At 38.8% G+C, this 18,662-nt stretch overlaps 1 protein-coding gene across 7 annotated transcripts in view; it reads left to right on the top strand.

Annotated features, from left to right (window-relative positions):
• Positions 1-18,662, top strand: part of ATXN2 (ataxin 2) — a 116,024-nt gene that overhangs the window by 51,657 nt on the left and 45,705 nt on the right. For all 7 annotated transcript variants that reach the window (XM_059408425.1, XM_059408422.1, XM_059408421.1 and 4 more), the window contains exons 6-8: positions 13,852-13,976; positions 16,288-16,379; positions 17,287-17,484. In XM_059408425.1, the coding sequence (XP_059264408.1) occupies positions 13,852-13,976; positions 16,288-16,379; positions 17,287-17,484 (415 nt within the window). The remainder of the gene's footprint in view (positions 1-13,851; positions 13,977-16,287; positions 16,380-17,286; positions 17,485-18,662) is intronic.

Below are 18,662 nucleotides of genomic sequence, written 5' to 3'. Positions count from 1 at the left end.
TCCTGGGATGGAGAGCCTGTTCCCCCTGCCCCCCGCCTCTGCCTACTTGTGATCTCTTTCTCTCTCTTTCTCAAATAATTGATAAGCACTGTGTCTAAGAAAGTCTGTTTTTTATTACCAGCTTTAAGCAGGCAATGTGCAAAGACATTATTTAGCTTTATTTCAGGTTAAGATAAAGCAGATGATTTGGGTTATATGATCACTGGTTTGATAAACTATCAGTCAAATATGCATTTGAATGCAGAGCAGTATGCCTGATGGAAGGAGCAGTCGACAGTTTTGTGACCAGTGTTATTTGAAAGTTGTCAAAATGAGTCCAGTTCAACTAAGGTTAGACAAAAAACTTTTTGTTAAGAATCTATTTATTTATTTATTTATTTGACAGAGCACAGGTGGGGGAGTGGCAGAGAGAAGGAAAAGCTGGCCCCCTGTGGAGTAGGGAGCCCAATGTGGGGCTCGATCCCAGCACCCTGGGATCATGACCTGAGCCAAAGGCAGATGCTTAACTGACTGAGCCACCCAGGTGCCCCTAAACTTTATTCCTGTGGATAGTTGTATTATTTTGAGTCATCAGTATAACAGGCATCAAGCTCCAAATCCTGAAAACTGGAATGCTGCTGTTCATATATGCTGGTCTCTTGAATTGCATGCCTTTGATGCAAGACAGTGTAGGGATTCTGGCTAGGGTGAAGTTTCCCAGAAAAGACAGCTTTCGCCTCCTTATGCTGTATACGTTGCAAAGAAGTAAAGATTTTATCTGTTGTAATACTGGCATTTTTCTTTGTTGCTGACTTATGAGACAGCATTGTAGAGATAATAGATTTCAAGCCCTGAAGTACCTCCAGCTTTTGAGTTGCCTTTCAGTGAGGTAATTGGGGGGGCTGGGGGCAAGGGGACCACTGTCACATATTCCTTCTCTTTTGGACTATTAAGAGCAAAATTAGATTTTTCATAAAAACAGTTTTATTGATATATAATTTCACATACATTATAGTTTTTCATTTATATTATACAATTCAGTTTTTAGTATATTCATAGAATCGTTCACTATAGTGAATTTTAGAATATCTTCAGCCGAAAAAGAAGCCTCGCACTCTTTAGTGTCATTCTGTACTTCCTTCCAACCTACCCAGCCTTGGACAACTACTAATCTTCTCTTTGTCTCTGTAGGTTGCCTTTTGTGGTTATTGCATATAGAATCACACAATATGTGGCCTTTTGAGACAGGCTTGTTTTACTTAGTGTGTATATAATGTGTTCATCCATCCATCTATCAGTGCTTCTTCCTTTTCACTGCCAAGTGATATTCCATTGTAGGGCTAGACTACATTTGTTGTAGACTAAATAACAGACCTATATATATATTTAGATTTTATTTATTTATTTGACAGATCACAAGTAGGCGGGGAGGCAGGCAAAGAGAGAGGAGAAAGCAGGCTCCCCGCTGAGCAGACAGCCCAATGTGGGGCTGGATCCCAGGACCTTAAGAACATGACCTGAGCTGAAGGCAGAGGCTTTAACCCACTGAGCCACCCAGGCGTCCCTTAATCCCGTTTATCTATTACGCAACCCCCGCCCCCCCCTCACCTCCCCTTAGGCAACCACCAGTTTGTTCTGTTTAGCATGGGGTTTTGTTTTGTTTTGTTTTTTCTTTTCTCCCCCCACCCCTTCACTTAGCATAATGTCCTTTTCATCCATTCTGGGTATACATTTTATTTATCCATTTATCAGTTGGACATTTCAGTTTCTGCTTTTTATGTTGAGAATATGCTGCTAAGATCATTCATGTGCTGATTTTTGTGTGGACATTATGTTTTCATTTCTGTTGGGCATGTACCTAGGAGTGGAATTGCTGGATCATATGGGATGGTTTGAGGAAACTGCTGGGATGGTTTTTCAGAGTGGCTATATCATTTGACCGTCCATCAGCAGTGTGTGAGAGCTCCAGTTTCTCCATATCTTCATCAGCAGTTGTCTCTTGGATAATAGCTATCCTAGTGTGTGGTTGTGAGGTAGCATCTCATGTGGTTTTGATTTTCATTTCTGTAGTGATTAATGATGTGAACCTCTTCATGTGCTTACTGTACTTTTCTTGTGTTTTTTGAGATTTGCACATTTCTCTTGGAGAAATGTTCTTTGCCTACATTTTTAAATTAGTATGTCTTATTATTGAGTTGTAAGAATTCTTTAATTCTTTAAATATTCTGGATACCATTTATCCCTTAGCAGAAACGGTTTGCAAATATTTTTTCCCCATTGTGTGGGTTATCTTTTCACTCTTGCTGGTGTCCTTCAAAACACAAAAGATTTCGGGGCACCTGGGTGGTTCAGTAGTTAAGTGTCTGCCTTTGGCTCAGGTCCTGATCCCAGGGTCCTGGGATCGAGCCCTGCATCGGGCTCCCTGCTCAGCGGGGAGTCTGCTTCTCCCTCTCCCACTCCCCCTGCTAGTGTTCCCTCTCTTGCTGTCTCTGTCAAATAAAAACAGAAAATATTAAAAAACAACAACAACACAAAAGATTTCAAGTTGGATGAAGTCCAGATTATCTGTGTTTGTATTTTTTCTTTTTGTGTCGTATTTTTAAAAAGTTGCTTACTCTGAGTTTATAAAGATTTGTTCCTCTGCTTTCTTTCAAGATTTTTATAGTTTAAGGTTTGATAGTTAGGTGTTTGGTCCATTTTTCATTTAAATTTTATATGATGTGTGAGGTAGAGCCCCAATTTAATGGTGTTACATGTGGATATCTACTAGTCCAAGTACAGTCTGTTGAAAAGACTCTTCTTTTCCCATGTAAGTATCTTAGAACCTTTGTTGAAGTTCAGTTGACCATAAATGTAAAGATATATTTCTGTACTCTGTTATATCCTATAGATTATATGTCTCTCCTTATGTCAGTATTATTCTATTTTGATTATTGTACCTTTTTTTGTTTTGTTTTTTAAAGACTTTGTTTATTTTAGAGAGAGTGTGCAGGGGTGGGGGAGAAGAGGAGAGCAGCAAAAGGGGGAGGAAGAGGGAGAGGATCATGAGTAGACTCTGCGCTGGGTGCAGAGCCTGATGCGGGGCTCAATATGAGATCATGACCTGAGCTGAAGCCAAGATTTGGACGTCTAACTGACCGAGCCACCCATGTGCCCCTTTATTATTGTACCTTTGTAGTACAATTCAATTCACTTTGAATTCAAATGTTAGTGGTTTTTTTGTTTTTTTTCTGCCGAAGATTGTCTGTTCTGGGTCCCTTGCATTTCCATGTGAATTTTAGGATCATCTTGTCAATATCTGTAAATGATAGCTGGGATTTTGATAGAGATTGCATTGAATATGGAGATCATTTTGGGGAATGTTACCATATTAACGATGTTAAATCTTCTAGTTCAAGCACATGGTATATCTTTCCATTTATTTAGGTCATCTTTAAATTTATTCAAAAATGTTTTGTAGTTATCAGGGTGTAAGTTTTATACTTCTGTTGGTAGCTTTATTCCTCGGTATTTTTATTTTGGTTAAAAATGTTATCCAAAATGGAGTTTACTATTGTAAATATACTTTATTTATTTGTAGAGATTTTTATTTAGTTATTTGAGTGTGAGAGAGAGCGTGGGCGGGGGAGGGTCAGAGGAAAAAGTAGACTCCCCACTGAATATTGGGGAGCCTCACATGAGCTCAATCCTAGGACCCCAGGATCATGACCTGAGCCAAAGGGAAACACATAACCAATTGAGCCACCTAGGCACCCCATTGCAAATGTATTTAAAAAATTTTTTTTTCATTTTTAGATTAGAGCAGTATTGTTTTATAGTCTTTATCTAATATAAATCTTTGACTCATTAGTAGGATAGGTACTAAGCTTTGAGCTTGTCTGCTCTGCTACCTTTTCTGATTTACTAATTTTCCACTGATAGTAGCATTTATGCATGTCTACTTTATAAAATTCGTTTTCTGTAATAATCAGAACAACTTTGTAATTGGTATTTTGGCAAGGTCAGATTTTTACCATGTTTCAAAGTAACAATGTTTTATGAAACAACTTCTTTCTTTCCTCTGAAGCAAATGATAGAATGGTAATTCATTCTACTGCAAGAGTGGACACATAAAATACCTATTATATAGATTGAGTCTTAGAGGCTATGTAACCTGAGCTGGACTTATTCTTTTAGCTTATAATACACTTCCAAACAAGAGTCACATCTTTTTTTTTTATCCATCCTGTTCTTCAGCTGCTTGTAGGGAAATAACAGATACAAGGATTATTTTGGCTTCTGTTGGGGAGAAAGTTGTATTCTTCCTTTTACCTTGCTTTGTAAAGTTTTCCTTGGTTGTCACATCAGCATTCTTTTCTTCCTCACTGTTTCTTTTCCTGTGATAGTTTGTAACCAGACAGTACTGGAATCGCCTAGTTAACTTCTTCCATATCCCATCACTTTCAGCTAGTCCTGGACATTAGTACAAAGAATTTTTTTTTTTTTTTTTTTTTTTTTAATTAAGAGAGAGGTGAGGCGGCAGAGGAGAGGGAGAGAGAGAATCTCAAATAGTCTCCATGCCCAGAGGGGCCTGATGCAGGGTTCAATCTTAACCCCTAAGATCATGACCTGAGCTGAAATCAAGAATAGCACACTTAACTGACTAAGCCACCCAGGCACCCCAGCACAAAGAAATGCCTAAGCATTGTTTTTTTTTTTTTAATTAAAGATTTTATTTATTTATTTGACGGATAAAAATTACAAGTAGGTGGAGAGGCAGGCAGAGAGGGGAGGAAGCAGGTTCCCTGTGGAGCAGAGAGCCCGATGTGGGGCTCAAACCCAGGACCCCGGGATCATGACCTGAGCTGAAGGCAGAGACTTTAACTCACTGAGCCACCCAGGTGCCCCTGCTTTTATTACATCATCTCATTTCTTGTTCAAAAATCTATTATTTATTCAAAAATAAGGCAAAGCCTAAGCCTCTGCCTTATGCTCTGGTCATGATCTCAGGGTCCTGGGATCAGCCCCGCATCAAGCTTTCTGCTCAGCAGGGGGCCTGCTTCCTCCTCTCTCTGCTTGCCTCTCTGCCTACTTGTGATCTCTCTCTCTCTCTCTTTCTCTCTGTGTCAAATAAATAAATAAAATCTTAAAAAAAAAATCTTCAGTAGCCTTTGTAGTTTACCGAATAAAGTTGGGATGCCATACCTGGGCATTCAGGACCCTTCCCTTCCCTTCTCTTTTTCAACCTAAAATTTCATTATTCCTCAATATTAATCCACTTCTTACCCAAGGAGGCATTTTCTGTATGCTACACATTCCTGTGTCGACACCTTTGAGCTTGCTTACCTAACTGCTGGATTTACTCTGCCTTAAATAACTTCCTTCCTTTGTAGATTTTTTTTTTTTAAGATTTTATTTATTTGACAGATCACAAGTAGGCAGAGAGTCAGGCAGAGAGAGAGGGGGAAGCAGGCTCCCCGCTGAGCAGAGAGCCTGATGCGGGGCTGGATCCCAGGACTCTGAGACCATGACCTGAGCGGAAGGCAGAGGTTTAACCAATACAGAGCCACCCAGGTGCCCCTTTTGTAGATTTTTAAATACTTTTCTAAAACCAAGTCAAACCTCCTTTCTTCTTTATAGTGTTCCTTGACCTTCCCTGCTCACTATGGTCTGATACTACACCAATGGCTACTAAAATTTACTACATTTTATTTTTAGCACAGAATGGTTTGTTTCCCCCTACACCCCATGAATCTCATGCTGAATTCCAGTTACTACAACAAGGTAGTGGTGAGGGAGGAAAGTTGGGAGGAGGGTGTCCTAGAGCCTTAACTTAGCTTTCCATTTGTCTGCTGAGGTACCCCCTAAGAAATCATAGGGTTACATGGAGCATAGTGGGAAAGCCAGTTGTCTACCTCATGTCCTGAATGCTCAGCATTACAAAGCAGTGTGTGACATTTTTTTCTCCTAATGCATTATAATTTTCTGCAGTTTAGAAACATGTTTATAGAACTAGGTAGGGATGTGTATTCCCTGCGCTGTCTAGCATAATGTCTCACAGAGAGTAGGTACCCAGCATATATTTATTTTTCAATTAATATTTTTTAAATATTATGTTTTTTTTTTTTTTTAAAGATTTTATTTATTTATTTGACAGACAGAGATCACAGTAGGCAGAGAGGCAGGCAGAGAGAGAGGAGGAAGCAGGCTCCCTGCTGATAAGAGAGCCCGACGTGGGGCTCGATCCCAGGACCCCGGGATCACGACCCGAGCCGAAGGCAGAGGCCTTAACCTCTGAGCCACCCAGGTGCCCCTTAAATATTATGTTTTTAAATTCACTACATTCAGATCAGGGGCCAGCTTTTTTTTTTTTCTTACATGGACATATTGCCATAGATGATTAGAAACTGTAAGTACCACTCATTTTCAGGATACTAAAGAAAGCAGTTATTCCTAGTCAAATCAAAGAGCAGCTTTCCTACAACATGACATATTCAGCATGTGTTTTTCTTATAGGAGGTTGCTACTAGGAGGCGTTTTAATAATCCTTTTAAAGTATTAGAGAAAACAAAATCCCAAGTATTAAATTTAAAAAATAAGGTCCAAATGGTGCGTATACAAGCGAGAAAAGTCAGAAACACAAATAAGGGATTTAAGTATAAATGCATACCTACATATAGGCTATTTGAAATTCTCTTAAAATAATTAACTTGCCTTAGGTATTGTGTGTGTTGGAAATGCATGCATTTTTGGGTTTATATCCATGTATGCAATATATATTCATTTGTGAAGATTTGTATCAAATCAGCGTTATCTGAGTTCAGATTGAAACCCTAAGAGGAAAAGATACATACTTTAGAGATTAATGCATTTCATTTTGGTGCTAACCAGGGTAAAAACAACCCCCTTTCTGCTTGTGGGTCACAAAACTCATTTTCCTTGTTCAGTGCTCAGGAGGCAAATACAGGATTAATTGGTTCTTCTCTGAAAAAAATGACATCCTTTTCTATTAAGGTAGGAGTTTTTTTACAAAAAGATTTATTTAAATACCCCCTATGCTTGTGGGGTCCATGGATGAAAGAAGAAAGGTTAAGAATTTGTAATCTAGATAGAGGCTCCTCCTTGTGCCCCATTTCCTTGCTTTTCTCTCCTTATTATTTTATTATTATTATTATTTAAGTAAGCTTTGCACCACTGTGGGGCTTGAATGAGCCCATAATCCCAAGATCAAGAATCACATGCACCATTGACAGCCAGCCAGGCCTCCCCTTCCCCATTTCTCTCTTACTCCTTTTTCTCCCTCTTGCCTGAGAAGAATGCCTCCACTTATCCCTTTGTTACTATTGCTCCTTTCCACACACCTCTGCCCTTACAGTGTTATCCCCATCTTTTTCCTTTTTTTTTTCTTTCTAGCCCGTTTTAATAGTTTAGAAATATATGTAGATAAAAACTTTATAAAAAACCTTATAAAACATAACACCTTAATCTGTAGCATGTGCAATCTTTGTATAATATACTGTTATTTGAAGATTTAGCATTTTCAGGGAACACGTCAGTTGCTTCTTGTGTGTGTGTGTGTGTGTGTGGTGTATTCCAGTATGGTTAACATACAGTGTTAGATTAGTGTTAGCTTCAGGTGTACTATGTAGTGATTCAGCAGTTCCCTACGTTGCTCAGTCTCAGTGCCCATCATGATACGGGTACTCTAACCCTTTCACTTTTCACCCATCCTCCTGCCGCTTCCTGGTAACCATCTGTTTGTTCTCTAGAGTTGAGTCTGTTTCTTGGTTTGTATTTGTCTCTTCCCCCACTCCCTTTGTTAGTTTGTTTCTTAAATTCCATGTCTGAGTGAAACCATATAGTATTTGTCTTTCTCTGACTTATTTCACTTAAAATTAAACTTTCTAGATCTATCCACGTCCTTGCAAATGCCAAGATTTCATTCTTTTTTATGGCTGAATGATATTCCACTATACATATATATCACATCTTCTTTATCCACTCATAGTCAGTAGACATGTGGGCTGCTAATATGGCTATTGTAAATAATGCTGCAATAAATAAAAAGTGCATGTGTCTTTTTGCATTAGTCTTTTCATATTCTTTGGGTAAATACACAGTAGTGGAATTACTGGATTGTATGGAAATTCTATTTTTAATTTTTGGGGGAACCTCCATACTGTTTTCTGCAGTGGCTGTACCAGTTTATGTTCCCACCAACAGTGCATGAGGGTTAAAAAAAAAAAGGAGGGGCGGGGAGAAAAAAATTTTTTTAAATGGGGTGGGGTCCGTGGGTGGCTCAGACAGTAGAACATGCGACTTTTGATTTCAGGGTCATGAGTTCAAGCCCCATATTGGGTGTAGAGATTACTTAAAAAAAACAACAATAAAAAACAGTGCACAAGGGTTCTTCTTCATTTGTTTCTTATGGTTTTGATTTTTAGCCATCCTGACAGGTGTGAAATGATATTTCACTGTGGTTTTCATTTGTATTTCCCTGATGGTGAGTGATATTGAGCATCTTTCCATGTATCTGTTGGTCATCTGTGTGTCGTCTTTGGAGAAATGACAGTTCGTGTTTTCTGCCCATTTTATAATTGGACTGGGTTTTTTGGGGGGGGGGTTTAAGTTCTTCATTATTTTATTTATTTTTTTATTTTTATTTTTATTTTTTTATTTATTTGACAGACAAAGATCACAAGTAGGCAGAGAGGCAGGCAGAGAGAGAGGAGAGAGAGGAGGAAGCAGGCTCCCGGCTGAGCAGAGAGTCCGATGTGGGGCTCGATCCCAGGACCTTGGGATCATGACCTGAGCTGAAGGCAGAGGCTTTAACCCACTGAGCCACCCAGGCGCCCCTCTTCATTATTTTAAATGCTAACCTTTTATCAGATATGTTATTTGATATCTTTCCCCATTCAGTAGATTGTCTTTTAGTTTTGTCATTGGGTTGTTTTTTTTTTTTTTTTTTTTTTTTTTTTTTTTTTTTTTTTTTTTTGCTATACAGAAGATTTATTTTTATGTAGTTCCAATAGCTTATTTTTGCTTTTGTTTCTCTTTCCTCAGGAGACATATGTAGAAGAATGTTCTTGCAGCCAGTGTCAGGAATTACTGCCTGTGCTCTCTTCTAGGATTTTAGGGTATCAGGTCTCATATTTATTTTTTGAGTTTATTTTTGTGTATGGTGTAAGAAAGAGATCCAGTTTCATTCCCCATTTTGTTTCTTTATGCTATTCTTTAATCTTATTTTTTAATAAATATTTATTTTAGAGAAAGGGAATATGAACAGGAGGGGGAGAGGGAGAGAGAATCTCAAGCAGACTCCAAGCGGATCGCAGTGCCCAACATGGGGCTTAATCTCATGACCCTGAGATCATGACTTGAATGGAAACAATGAACCAACTATACCATCCTGGTACCTTGAGAAAATATTTGTTTAGTTTTTGAGAAAATTCACATTATTAATTCATCAAAACAGAAGAACAACACATAAGTTTTAAAAAATTGATCTAGAATTTCAGTGTTTGAGAAAACATGATCCCAGGGTCCTGGGATCTAGCCCTGTGTCAGGGTCCCTGCTCAGTGGGGAGTCTTCTCTACCTGTTGCTTGCTCTCTCTCTCTCTCTCATATAAATATAATCTTTAAGAGAAAAAAAAAGATTTAATTGAGAGAGGAAATAGGTAGAGGATTCTGGTGCAGACTTTTCTGGAAGTGCATTTGAGGGCTTCTGATGTCAAGTCTGATACAGATTTTTAAATTTTCATTTATAACATTTAAAAAAATTTTTTTCAAGATTTTATTAATTTATTTGACAGAGATCTCAAGTAGGCAGAGAGACAGGCAAAGAGAGAGGAGGAAGCAGGCTCCCTGCTATGCAGAGAGCCCGATGTGGCGCTCGATCCCAGGATCCTGAGAACATGACCTGAGCTGAAGGTAGAGGCTTTAACCCACTGAGCCACCCAGGTGCCCCTAACATTTAAAAATTTTTGATGATTTTTAAGTTTCATCTAGTTTTATGTCATTTTGTGGTTTGAATAAATTTAAATTTGTATTTACTAATTTATAGCATGCCACTAGCATTTTATTTCACCACTATTCTAATCCTTCAAAAAGTTCTCAGACAACTTTGAGGGATTTTTTGGAGTCGTAGATGAGCATAATTGAGAGGTTAAAGAGGAAAAGCTAGGAGCAGAACATGCATCTTGTTTCCTGGGTGTGGGCCCTGGGCTACCCACAAGAGGTGGTGCTTTGGCTGAAACACTTCTTTCTGATTACCACCAGGTGTCGCCACTGACCCAGGGTGACGAGACCTCTGCCTAGAATCAGAAGGTTTTGAGAGCCATCTTCTGTTGGGGGTGGTGACATTGAGGGGTTTGCAGATGTGTGGGTAGGGGGATACTTGTGTATTGTTCCCCTCAGTCTAGAGATTTTGGTAAACTGAATGTTTATAAGGCAGGGAATGAAGCACATGAATTTAAATATTTATTATCTTTATAATTTTTATTGTTTCTATTTTCTATACCTGTTACTGCTTCAAAAACAGGTAACATTTTCCTAGCATCCTTTTTATATTCTTGCATCTTGCTTTTATTATGCTTTTGTTTCTTGCATAGAGGATAATGGAAAATTAATATACTCTCACATGGCATTGGAAAAATCTGCATGCAAATTCCTACAATTGTAATTAGATTATGGCCAGTTGATTTCTCGAACTTTGCAGAAACTTGGCTACAAACTGTATTATTTAATACCAGCATTGTTTTTTTAAAAATCCGAACATGGAATTTTCAGAATTTACAGCATTAGATATTGGTTACAGTGTAGAATGAAATATCCAGGTCTTGCTTCCTTCTAGCTAATAATAAAACACAGGGTTGACCTGAAATACAGTATTTGTGGCCAGAGTTTCCCTTAGCATCCTGACTGTATAGCCTCATTTTTGTGCTCCCTCTCTACCTCCGCTCATTTCTTTTTCTTTTCCCCCACATCTTTCTTTTTTTTTTTTAAAGAATTTATTTATTTGACAGAGAAAGATCACAAGTAGGCAGAGAGGCAGGCAGAGAGAGAGAGAGAGGAGGAAGCAGGCTCTTTGCCGAGCAGAGAGCCCGATGCAGGACTTGATCCCATGACCCTGAGATCATGACCTGAGCAGAAGGCAGATGCTCAACCCACTGAGCCACCCAGGCGCCCCTTCACTCATCTTTAAAAAAGAGACTTTCTTTGGAGGAGGTCTTAAAATCGAGGAATATCATTCTTAATTAAGGGAAACACACCTTTTGTCTTTTCTCCCCCCCCCCCCATTACTGCCTCAAAAGAAAACTATCATGCTAAGTAACAACATGTGAGTAGTTAATTCCTTTTATAATATTGATACTGTAAACAGAAACTTATGATAAAAATATAATGAAAAAAATAGGTTACTTAATAATGTCTTGTTAAATTTGAGAGACAGAGCCGGGGGTTGTGGGGGTAGGGAAAGGAAAAATGAAACAAGATGAGATCGGGAGGGAGACAAACCATATAAGAGAATCTTAATCTCACGTAACAAACTGAGCGTTGCTGGGGGGTGGAGGGGAGGGATAGGGTGGCTAGATGATGGACGTTGGGGAGGGTATGTGCTGTGAAATGTGTAAGCCTGATGGTTCACAGACCTGTGCCCCTGGGACAGGGGTTTTTCCACACTGACTTCCATTCAGGGATCCTTTTTGAGTTTATTTAGAAGAACTGATAAAAATATATTTATCAATTTGAGGACAGCTTGGTTCAGCCCGTCTTTCCTAAATATTTTCACACACACATGCACTCACATGTACATACACATGCTTAGTGAGAAAAAGGCAATTTATTTCATTGTGTAAAAATATCTCTTGCTGCTTTGAGCTTTAATTTCTTGGATAAAGAGTATCATCTTTAGTGCTGGGATTCCATGTAAGTAAATATTTACTGAAGTAGATGCCTTTCCAAGAACTAATGTGATTACAACATAGGATCAGCAGTATAATAGTAATCCTATTGCTTTTTCTTAGAAGATGACATGACTGGTTGGGAATTTTCCTGTAGTGTAGTTTTCTGGAGAAAATAGGGAATTTCAGCATCCTAATGTAAGTTATTATTGATGTTTTCTTGAAGCATTTCATGGTTTTAAAAATAAACTTGGCAGAAATAATTTTTACCAAGAATTTGTCCAATTACAAGGTGGTAGAGAGTATTGCTTAACTTAGGTGAATGTCACAGAAAGCCAAGTTTCTAGGGCCCTTAGTGGCTTCCAGCTGAAAGTGGCATTATGAAGACAACACCAGTCTATTAGAAGCTCTTAGAGAGCTTTACCAAAGTACAGTAACCTTTCAGTGGATGCTCCATCCTCCTTTAAGCTGAGGCCTGCTGTTCTTGGGGATTCTCCTTGGTACGCTCTTTGCTTTTATAATTGCTAGCAGCAGAAGCCATGCTGTTGGTAGAGCTAGTGACTAAGCCCACAGGTGCAGTTATGCTTTTATTTCTTGGTTTGCATGTACACGCCCATCTACCCCTACTTTAGGATGAGAGGAGGCAAGAGCTAGTTAGGTTTGTAGTACCAAGCTGGCTTAAGTTTGCTGGCTCAAATTTTTTATTTTGGTTATCACGTTGCCCACTAGGGAACCAGTGACTGTTAACAGAAGTCATACCAAATAAAAGATCCCTCTGGAATTGTCTCTATTAAAAGAGCCACAGTTTTTGATTCTTCCCTTCTTCCTACTCCTTGGTGGCCACTTATAGTATGGTGAGGGCACTATGACTGGGAACTAGTATCCTTTGACAGAGCCAGATCAGCAGAAGTATTATCCCCTGGCCCTGTGCTTGGTGATACCTTATGGGCCCAGCCATTTAAATGCAAGCCTGTATCTCCAAAGCATTTTCTAATACTGTTGTTAGCCAAGTAGATCTTTACTTAGCTGGTCCTAACACCCACCTAGAGAAAAATTTTCTTTGTTGGATAGCAGCTATGAGATATTTCCTATCAGCTATACATATTGATGCTCTCACAAGCTACTGCTTCTCGGTAACATTAGAGAGGAAGAGAGGACACAATAATTATAAGTAAGTGTTGGTGGGAAGTTCAGGTAGATAGGCCTGCCTCCTGAACCTTTTGGGGACAGGTGACACTGTAGCGCCTAAACTGTGTAACAAAGTGGCTATAGGGAAAAATGGGTTTTCTGAAGGATTTGTTCATTTAGAATGGCTTCCGTTACTAATGGCAAGATTATGTTAGGATACTGACCCCTGCATATAGACATGGCTTTGGAAAGTTAAAATATCTGCACATGTTTAAATATAGGAGCTCTGAGCTTTTATTTAATTACTGGATCTGTTAAACCAAAAACATCCCATTTTATTTATTTATTTATTTTTAAAGATTTTATTTATTTATTTGACAGAGAGAAATCACAGTAGGCAGAGAGGTGGACAGAGAGAGAGAGGAGGAAGCAGGCTCCCTGCTGAGCAGAGCCCAATGCGGGGCTCGATCCTAGGACCCCGGGATCATGACCTGAGCCGAAGGCAGAGGCTTAACCCACTGAGCCACCCAGGCACCCCAACATCCTATTTTAGATGGGTTGATAGTTTCTGGGTCACTTCTGAAATATAAAGTAATTATTTTTAATATAATTTAGTGACCTGTGTGAATACATTAAAACATTTCATGTGGCTTAAAATTATATGGGAAGAACATACCTTACTCAAAGTGTTATGAAGATTATTGTATTAGAGGCATTATACATCTGAAAGCATACCATTAGTGAATGTTACACCTTCTATATCATAATTATTTTTAGCATATCTCTGTTGATAATTTATGTGTGTATATTAGAGTCACCCATTGTCTGGCTATATGATCTTTCAGCTAAGTCCATCCTTTGCAGATGCTTTTACTGACTCTGCTATCAGTGCTAAAGTGAATGGTGAACACAAAGAGAAGGACCTGGAGCCCTGGGATGCTGGTGAACTCACAACTACTGAGGAACTGGAGGCTTTGGAAAATGATGTAGTAAGTAAAGTGTTTTTGCTGAGTATCAGACTGTGGTCATGTGATGTGGTGTGATATCATTTGGTTTTAATTTAAGTATGTTGTCATCATTCCGGTGGGTACATTTAAATCAGCAGTTTTTATTGTCTATATTATAGAGACCTCCCCCAGGCAGTAAATTTAGACAAATCTTTCTTTGGGATGCTTATGAATGATTTCCATGTTTTTAAAAAGATCATAATCAACTTACAAATTTAAGTTGGGAAACATGGGAAAGTGGAAAAACTGGCATGTTTTGTTTTGAATGCTTTACAGAATGAGGCAGCCTAAGGAAATTAGTGTCTTAATTGACTGTTGACCTTTCCTAGAGGTAAGACTCTTGGGCTTCTTATATGAGGAAGACGTACTCACTATTAAGATATATTGTTAAGTTGCATTAGAAATAAAGCAGTAAGTAGATTTCTTAGTCTTAAAATTAGGACCATTCTCCACAAAAATTACTTTTTTTTTAAAGATTTTATTTATTTAACAGAGATCACAAGTAGGCAGAGAGGCAGGCAGAGAGAGAGGGGAAGCAGGCTCCTTGCTGAGCAGAGTGCCCTGGTGCAGGACTCTATCCCAGGACCCTGAGATCATGACCTGAGCCGAAGGCAGAGACTTTTTTTTTTTTTTTTTTTTTAAGAATTTATTTATTTATTTGACAGAGATCATGAGTAGGCAGAGAGGCAGGCGGAGAGAGAGGAGGAAGCAGGCTCTCAGCTGAGCAGAGAGCCCGATGCGGGGCTCGATCCCAGGACCCTGAGATCATGACCTGAGCTGAAGGCAGAGGCTTTAACCCACTGAGCCACCCAGGTGCCCCCGAAGGCAGAGACTTAACCCCACTGAGCCAGCCCGGTGCCCCAAAAATCTGCTGTTTGTTTGTTTGTTTGTTTCTTTCTTTCTTTTTTTAAGATTTTATTTATTTATTTGACAGAGAGATCACAAGTAGGTAGAGAGGCAAGCAGAGAGAGAGGGGGGAAGCAAGCTCCCCGCTGAGCAGAGAGCCTGATGTGGGACTCGATCCCGGGACCCCGAGACCATGACCTGAGCCGAAGGCAGTGGCTTAACTCACTGACCCACCCAGGCACCCAAAATCTGCTATTTCTAAAAGCTTTTTAATGTGTATTATTTTTACTTTTCTGTTAACACATCATATATAAAACAATGCTTAGTAGTAAAGACTATCATTAGGATTCTATAAATTATGTGAAACATAATTAGAATAAGGTAAAGAGATAGAAAGCAAAGTCTTTTGCCAAATATGAATGTTTAGGTACCAAAATTTGAATCGGATGAAGAATCTTCCATTGACTGTTGTGGAGAAGTCTTTATAACAAATCTGTTTTTAGGGGCGCCTGGGTGGCTCAGTGGGTTAAGCCGCTGCCTTCAGCTCAGGTCATGATCTCGGGGTCCTGGGATTGAGTCCCACATCGGGCTCTCTGCTCAGCAGGGAGCCTGCTTCCTCCTCTCTCTCTGCCTGCCTCTCTGCCTACTTGTGATCTCTGTCTGTCAAATAAATAAATAAAATCTTAAAAAACAAAAACAAAAACAAAAAAACAAATCTGTTTTTAATGTTTAAGTCCAGCTATGAAACTGAAAATATATAGGCAGAACATCATTATTCATTTTCAGACTTTTATTAAAGAATTCAATATAACCTAATAGAGAGGTTCTCAGGTCTATGCACCACGTCACCTACGTAGGATACAAATCAGGTACTCCTTTTTTACTGATAGTAAGGTGGATAAACTGTTAAGTTGCCAGAGAGCATTCTGACAATATTTATAAAAGTTTAAAACACACCTATAGTTTGTCTCACCTCTGAGAATTTACTTTTGTCTTGGTATATCCATAGGACTTGGAAATAATGATGTGTAAGGATTTTTTTGCAGCATTATCTCTGATAATGAAAAATTAGAAACATCCTGTCCATCAGGAGGACATGAGTTAGATTTATTGTACTTCCATTCAGTTGAAACACTGTGGTTCCACTATAAAGAATGGCATTCTGGTATGGAAAGGTACTTAAGACTTATTAAAAGACCAAGCAAGTTATAGAATAAGAAGATCCTATTTGAATTAAAAAGGAACTTTATCTAACTGATCATGTTCTTAATGAATGCATAGAGTGCATCTGGAATTATGCCCAAGAAGTTAGTAGTGGTTAACTGTTGTGGATAGATTTTGCTATTACAGATGATATTATTAATGTTAGATACTGATTGTGCTTGAGTTAAAGCAATTTCCATGACAAATACTTTGTCATTTTGAAAAATGCTTTATTTTCTTCTAGTCTAATGGATGGGATCCCAATGATATGTTTCGATATAATGAAGAAAATTACGGTGTAGTGTCTACATATGATAGCAGTTTATCTTCATATACGTAAGTTTAAAAACCTGGCTTTTATTTTAGTACATTTGTCTTTGACTTTCATCAACTTATATTAGGATGTTGAATAAATTTTTCTGTTGGACTTTTTTTTTTTTTTTTAAAGATTTTATTTATTTATTTGACAGACAGAGATCACAAGTAGTAGGAAGAGAGGCAGACAGAGAGAGGAGGAAGCAGACTCCCCTTGGAGCAGAGAGCCCGATGTGGGGCTTGATCCCAGGACCCTGGGATCATGACCTGAACCGAAGGCAGAGGCTTTAACCCACTGAGCCACCCAGGCACCCCTGGATTTTTTTTTTAATGTATTTTATTTAAGAGAGGGGGAGAGGGGCGGGGCCAGAGGAAGAGGGAGAGAGCGAATCTTAAGTGGGTTCCATACCCAGTGTGGAGTGTGACATGGTGCTTGATCTCACAACCTTGAGTGGATGATCTGAACTGAAAACAGGAGTTGTATGCTTAACCGACTGAGCCACTTAGGCGCTCCTCTGTTAGATTTTAAGTTAAACAGTTATGTGAAAGAATTAATCCTGTTACTGCTTAAGCTGATAAATTCTCTTTAAAACAGGGCATAAATATAGTTTAGTTTACCTGTATTCTAATTTTATGCTCTAGATAATTTTTGTTCTTGTTTTAAGTTGTAAAAATTCTTAAGTTTGCAAGTGTACATGTTATGGGAGAATAGTTTATTTAACCAGTTTTGGAAATTTATATTCTTCTAGGGAAAAGTGAAACTTTTAAAAAAAATTTCTAATTTTGATTTATACATGAGTAGATCACTCTAAGTGTTTTATATTTTTATCAGTCTTTCAAACTCTAAACTCTTACTAGTTGATTAGGACAGATATATAAACTGTGCCTTCAAAATACTCACTTTGCTCCCCCCCTCCTCTTGTTTCAGGGTACCCTTAGAAAGGGATAACTCAGAAGAATTTTTAAAACGAGAAGCAAGGGCAAACCAATTAGCAGAAGAAATTGAATCAAGTGCCCAGTACAAAGCCCGGGTGGCCCTGGAAAATGATGATAGGAGTGAAGAAGAAAAATACACAGCCGTTCAGAGAAATTCCAGTGAACGTGAGGGCCACAGCATAAACACTAGGTATTTAAAGGAAATCATGATGCAGTATTTTGGATACACAACTCAAGGTCTGTGTGAGAAGGTGTATTATTATTATTTCATCTTCCTTTAATGTAGCTTAGGTAGAGAATGCAAGGGGAATTGGTTTAAGATTCTTTTAGAGAAAAGATTGTAGTAATTTTAGAAAATATTTTTTGAGCATCAGCTCTGTGAAGCCAGGTGTTAGAGGTACAGTGATGAGCAAGCCAAGCTGTGAAGGAGCTGCTTACAGAAAAGCAATCAGGTGGGGGGATGCTGCACAGAACATGATAGCAGTTCAGTAGGATTTGCTGGATTAGAGGTGTATTCAGAGTGAGAAAGAACTAGCATGTATCCAGTGGGGTCAGAGAAAGCCTCACAGAAGAGAAATTTTGTGATAGGATAGTAGCATTGTCTGCTGCCCATCGAGAAGCAAGAGAGAGGCATTCCTTGGATGATGAAAACACATGTGAAAGAACCTGGCCAACTGAGGATAAGGCTGGTTGTTTCATCTGTCTGGCATATGGGTGATGTGGAGGGTGCAGTGGTGGCAGCTGGTGATAGGAACTGAGGTCCTGAAGGGGTTGTGTCCTGTTAAAAAGCACCCTGTAGGGAGCGGATGGTGTGAACGAACTCTGGGACATTTGAGAATTGGCTGAAACATGGAGACCAGTTAGTGTATTGAAATTGTTCAAATGTGAAAACTTGGTAACCATCTAGACCAGGGCTGGTGAGAGAAAGTTAGAAAAATCATGGGTGAGCCTGAGGTTTATTTGATAAGTTGATTGGTAATTGTACTGGAGATAGAATGGAGATAGAATGGAGATAGAAATGGAGATAGAATGGAGATAGAAAACAGAGCAAATTTGAGGGGAGATAGAATGAGCCCTTTGTTAAATTTATTGCATTTGAGGGGCTTGCAGGTCTTTAATTTATTTGTAAACGTGTTGAGAAACAAGTACTACATACCTGGTGGAGTAAGATACAGATTATTTCTTGAAGATGCAGCTTAGAGTGATGGTTTGAATGAAAGTGTTCAGTTGGAGATGTTGAGATTGTGGGACTGGAGTGCGGATTTAGGACTTGTCAGCATTGCTAATAATTGAATGAAAAAACCAATGAATAGGTATAAAAAGAAGAGTTCCAAGAGAAAACAAAGCAGAGAAGGCCAAGGACAAAGA

Source organism: Mustela nigripes, chromosome 8 (assembly GCF_022355385.1).
Source record: "Mustela nigripes isolate SB6536 chromosome 8, MUSNIG.SB6536, whole genome shotgun sequence".
Taxonomy (NCBI): Eukaryota; Metazoa; Chordata; class Mammalia; order Carnivora; family Mustelidae; genus Mustela; species Mustela nigripes.
The sequence above is the reverse complement of the archived record's forward strand: the minus strand, read 5'-3'. Positions and strand labels throughout refer to the sequence as shown.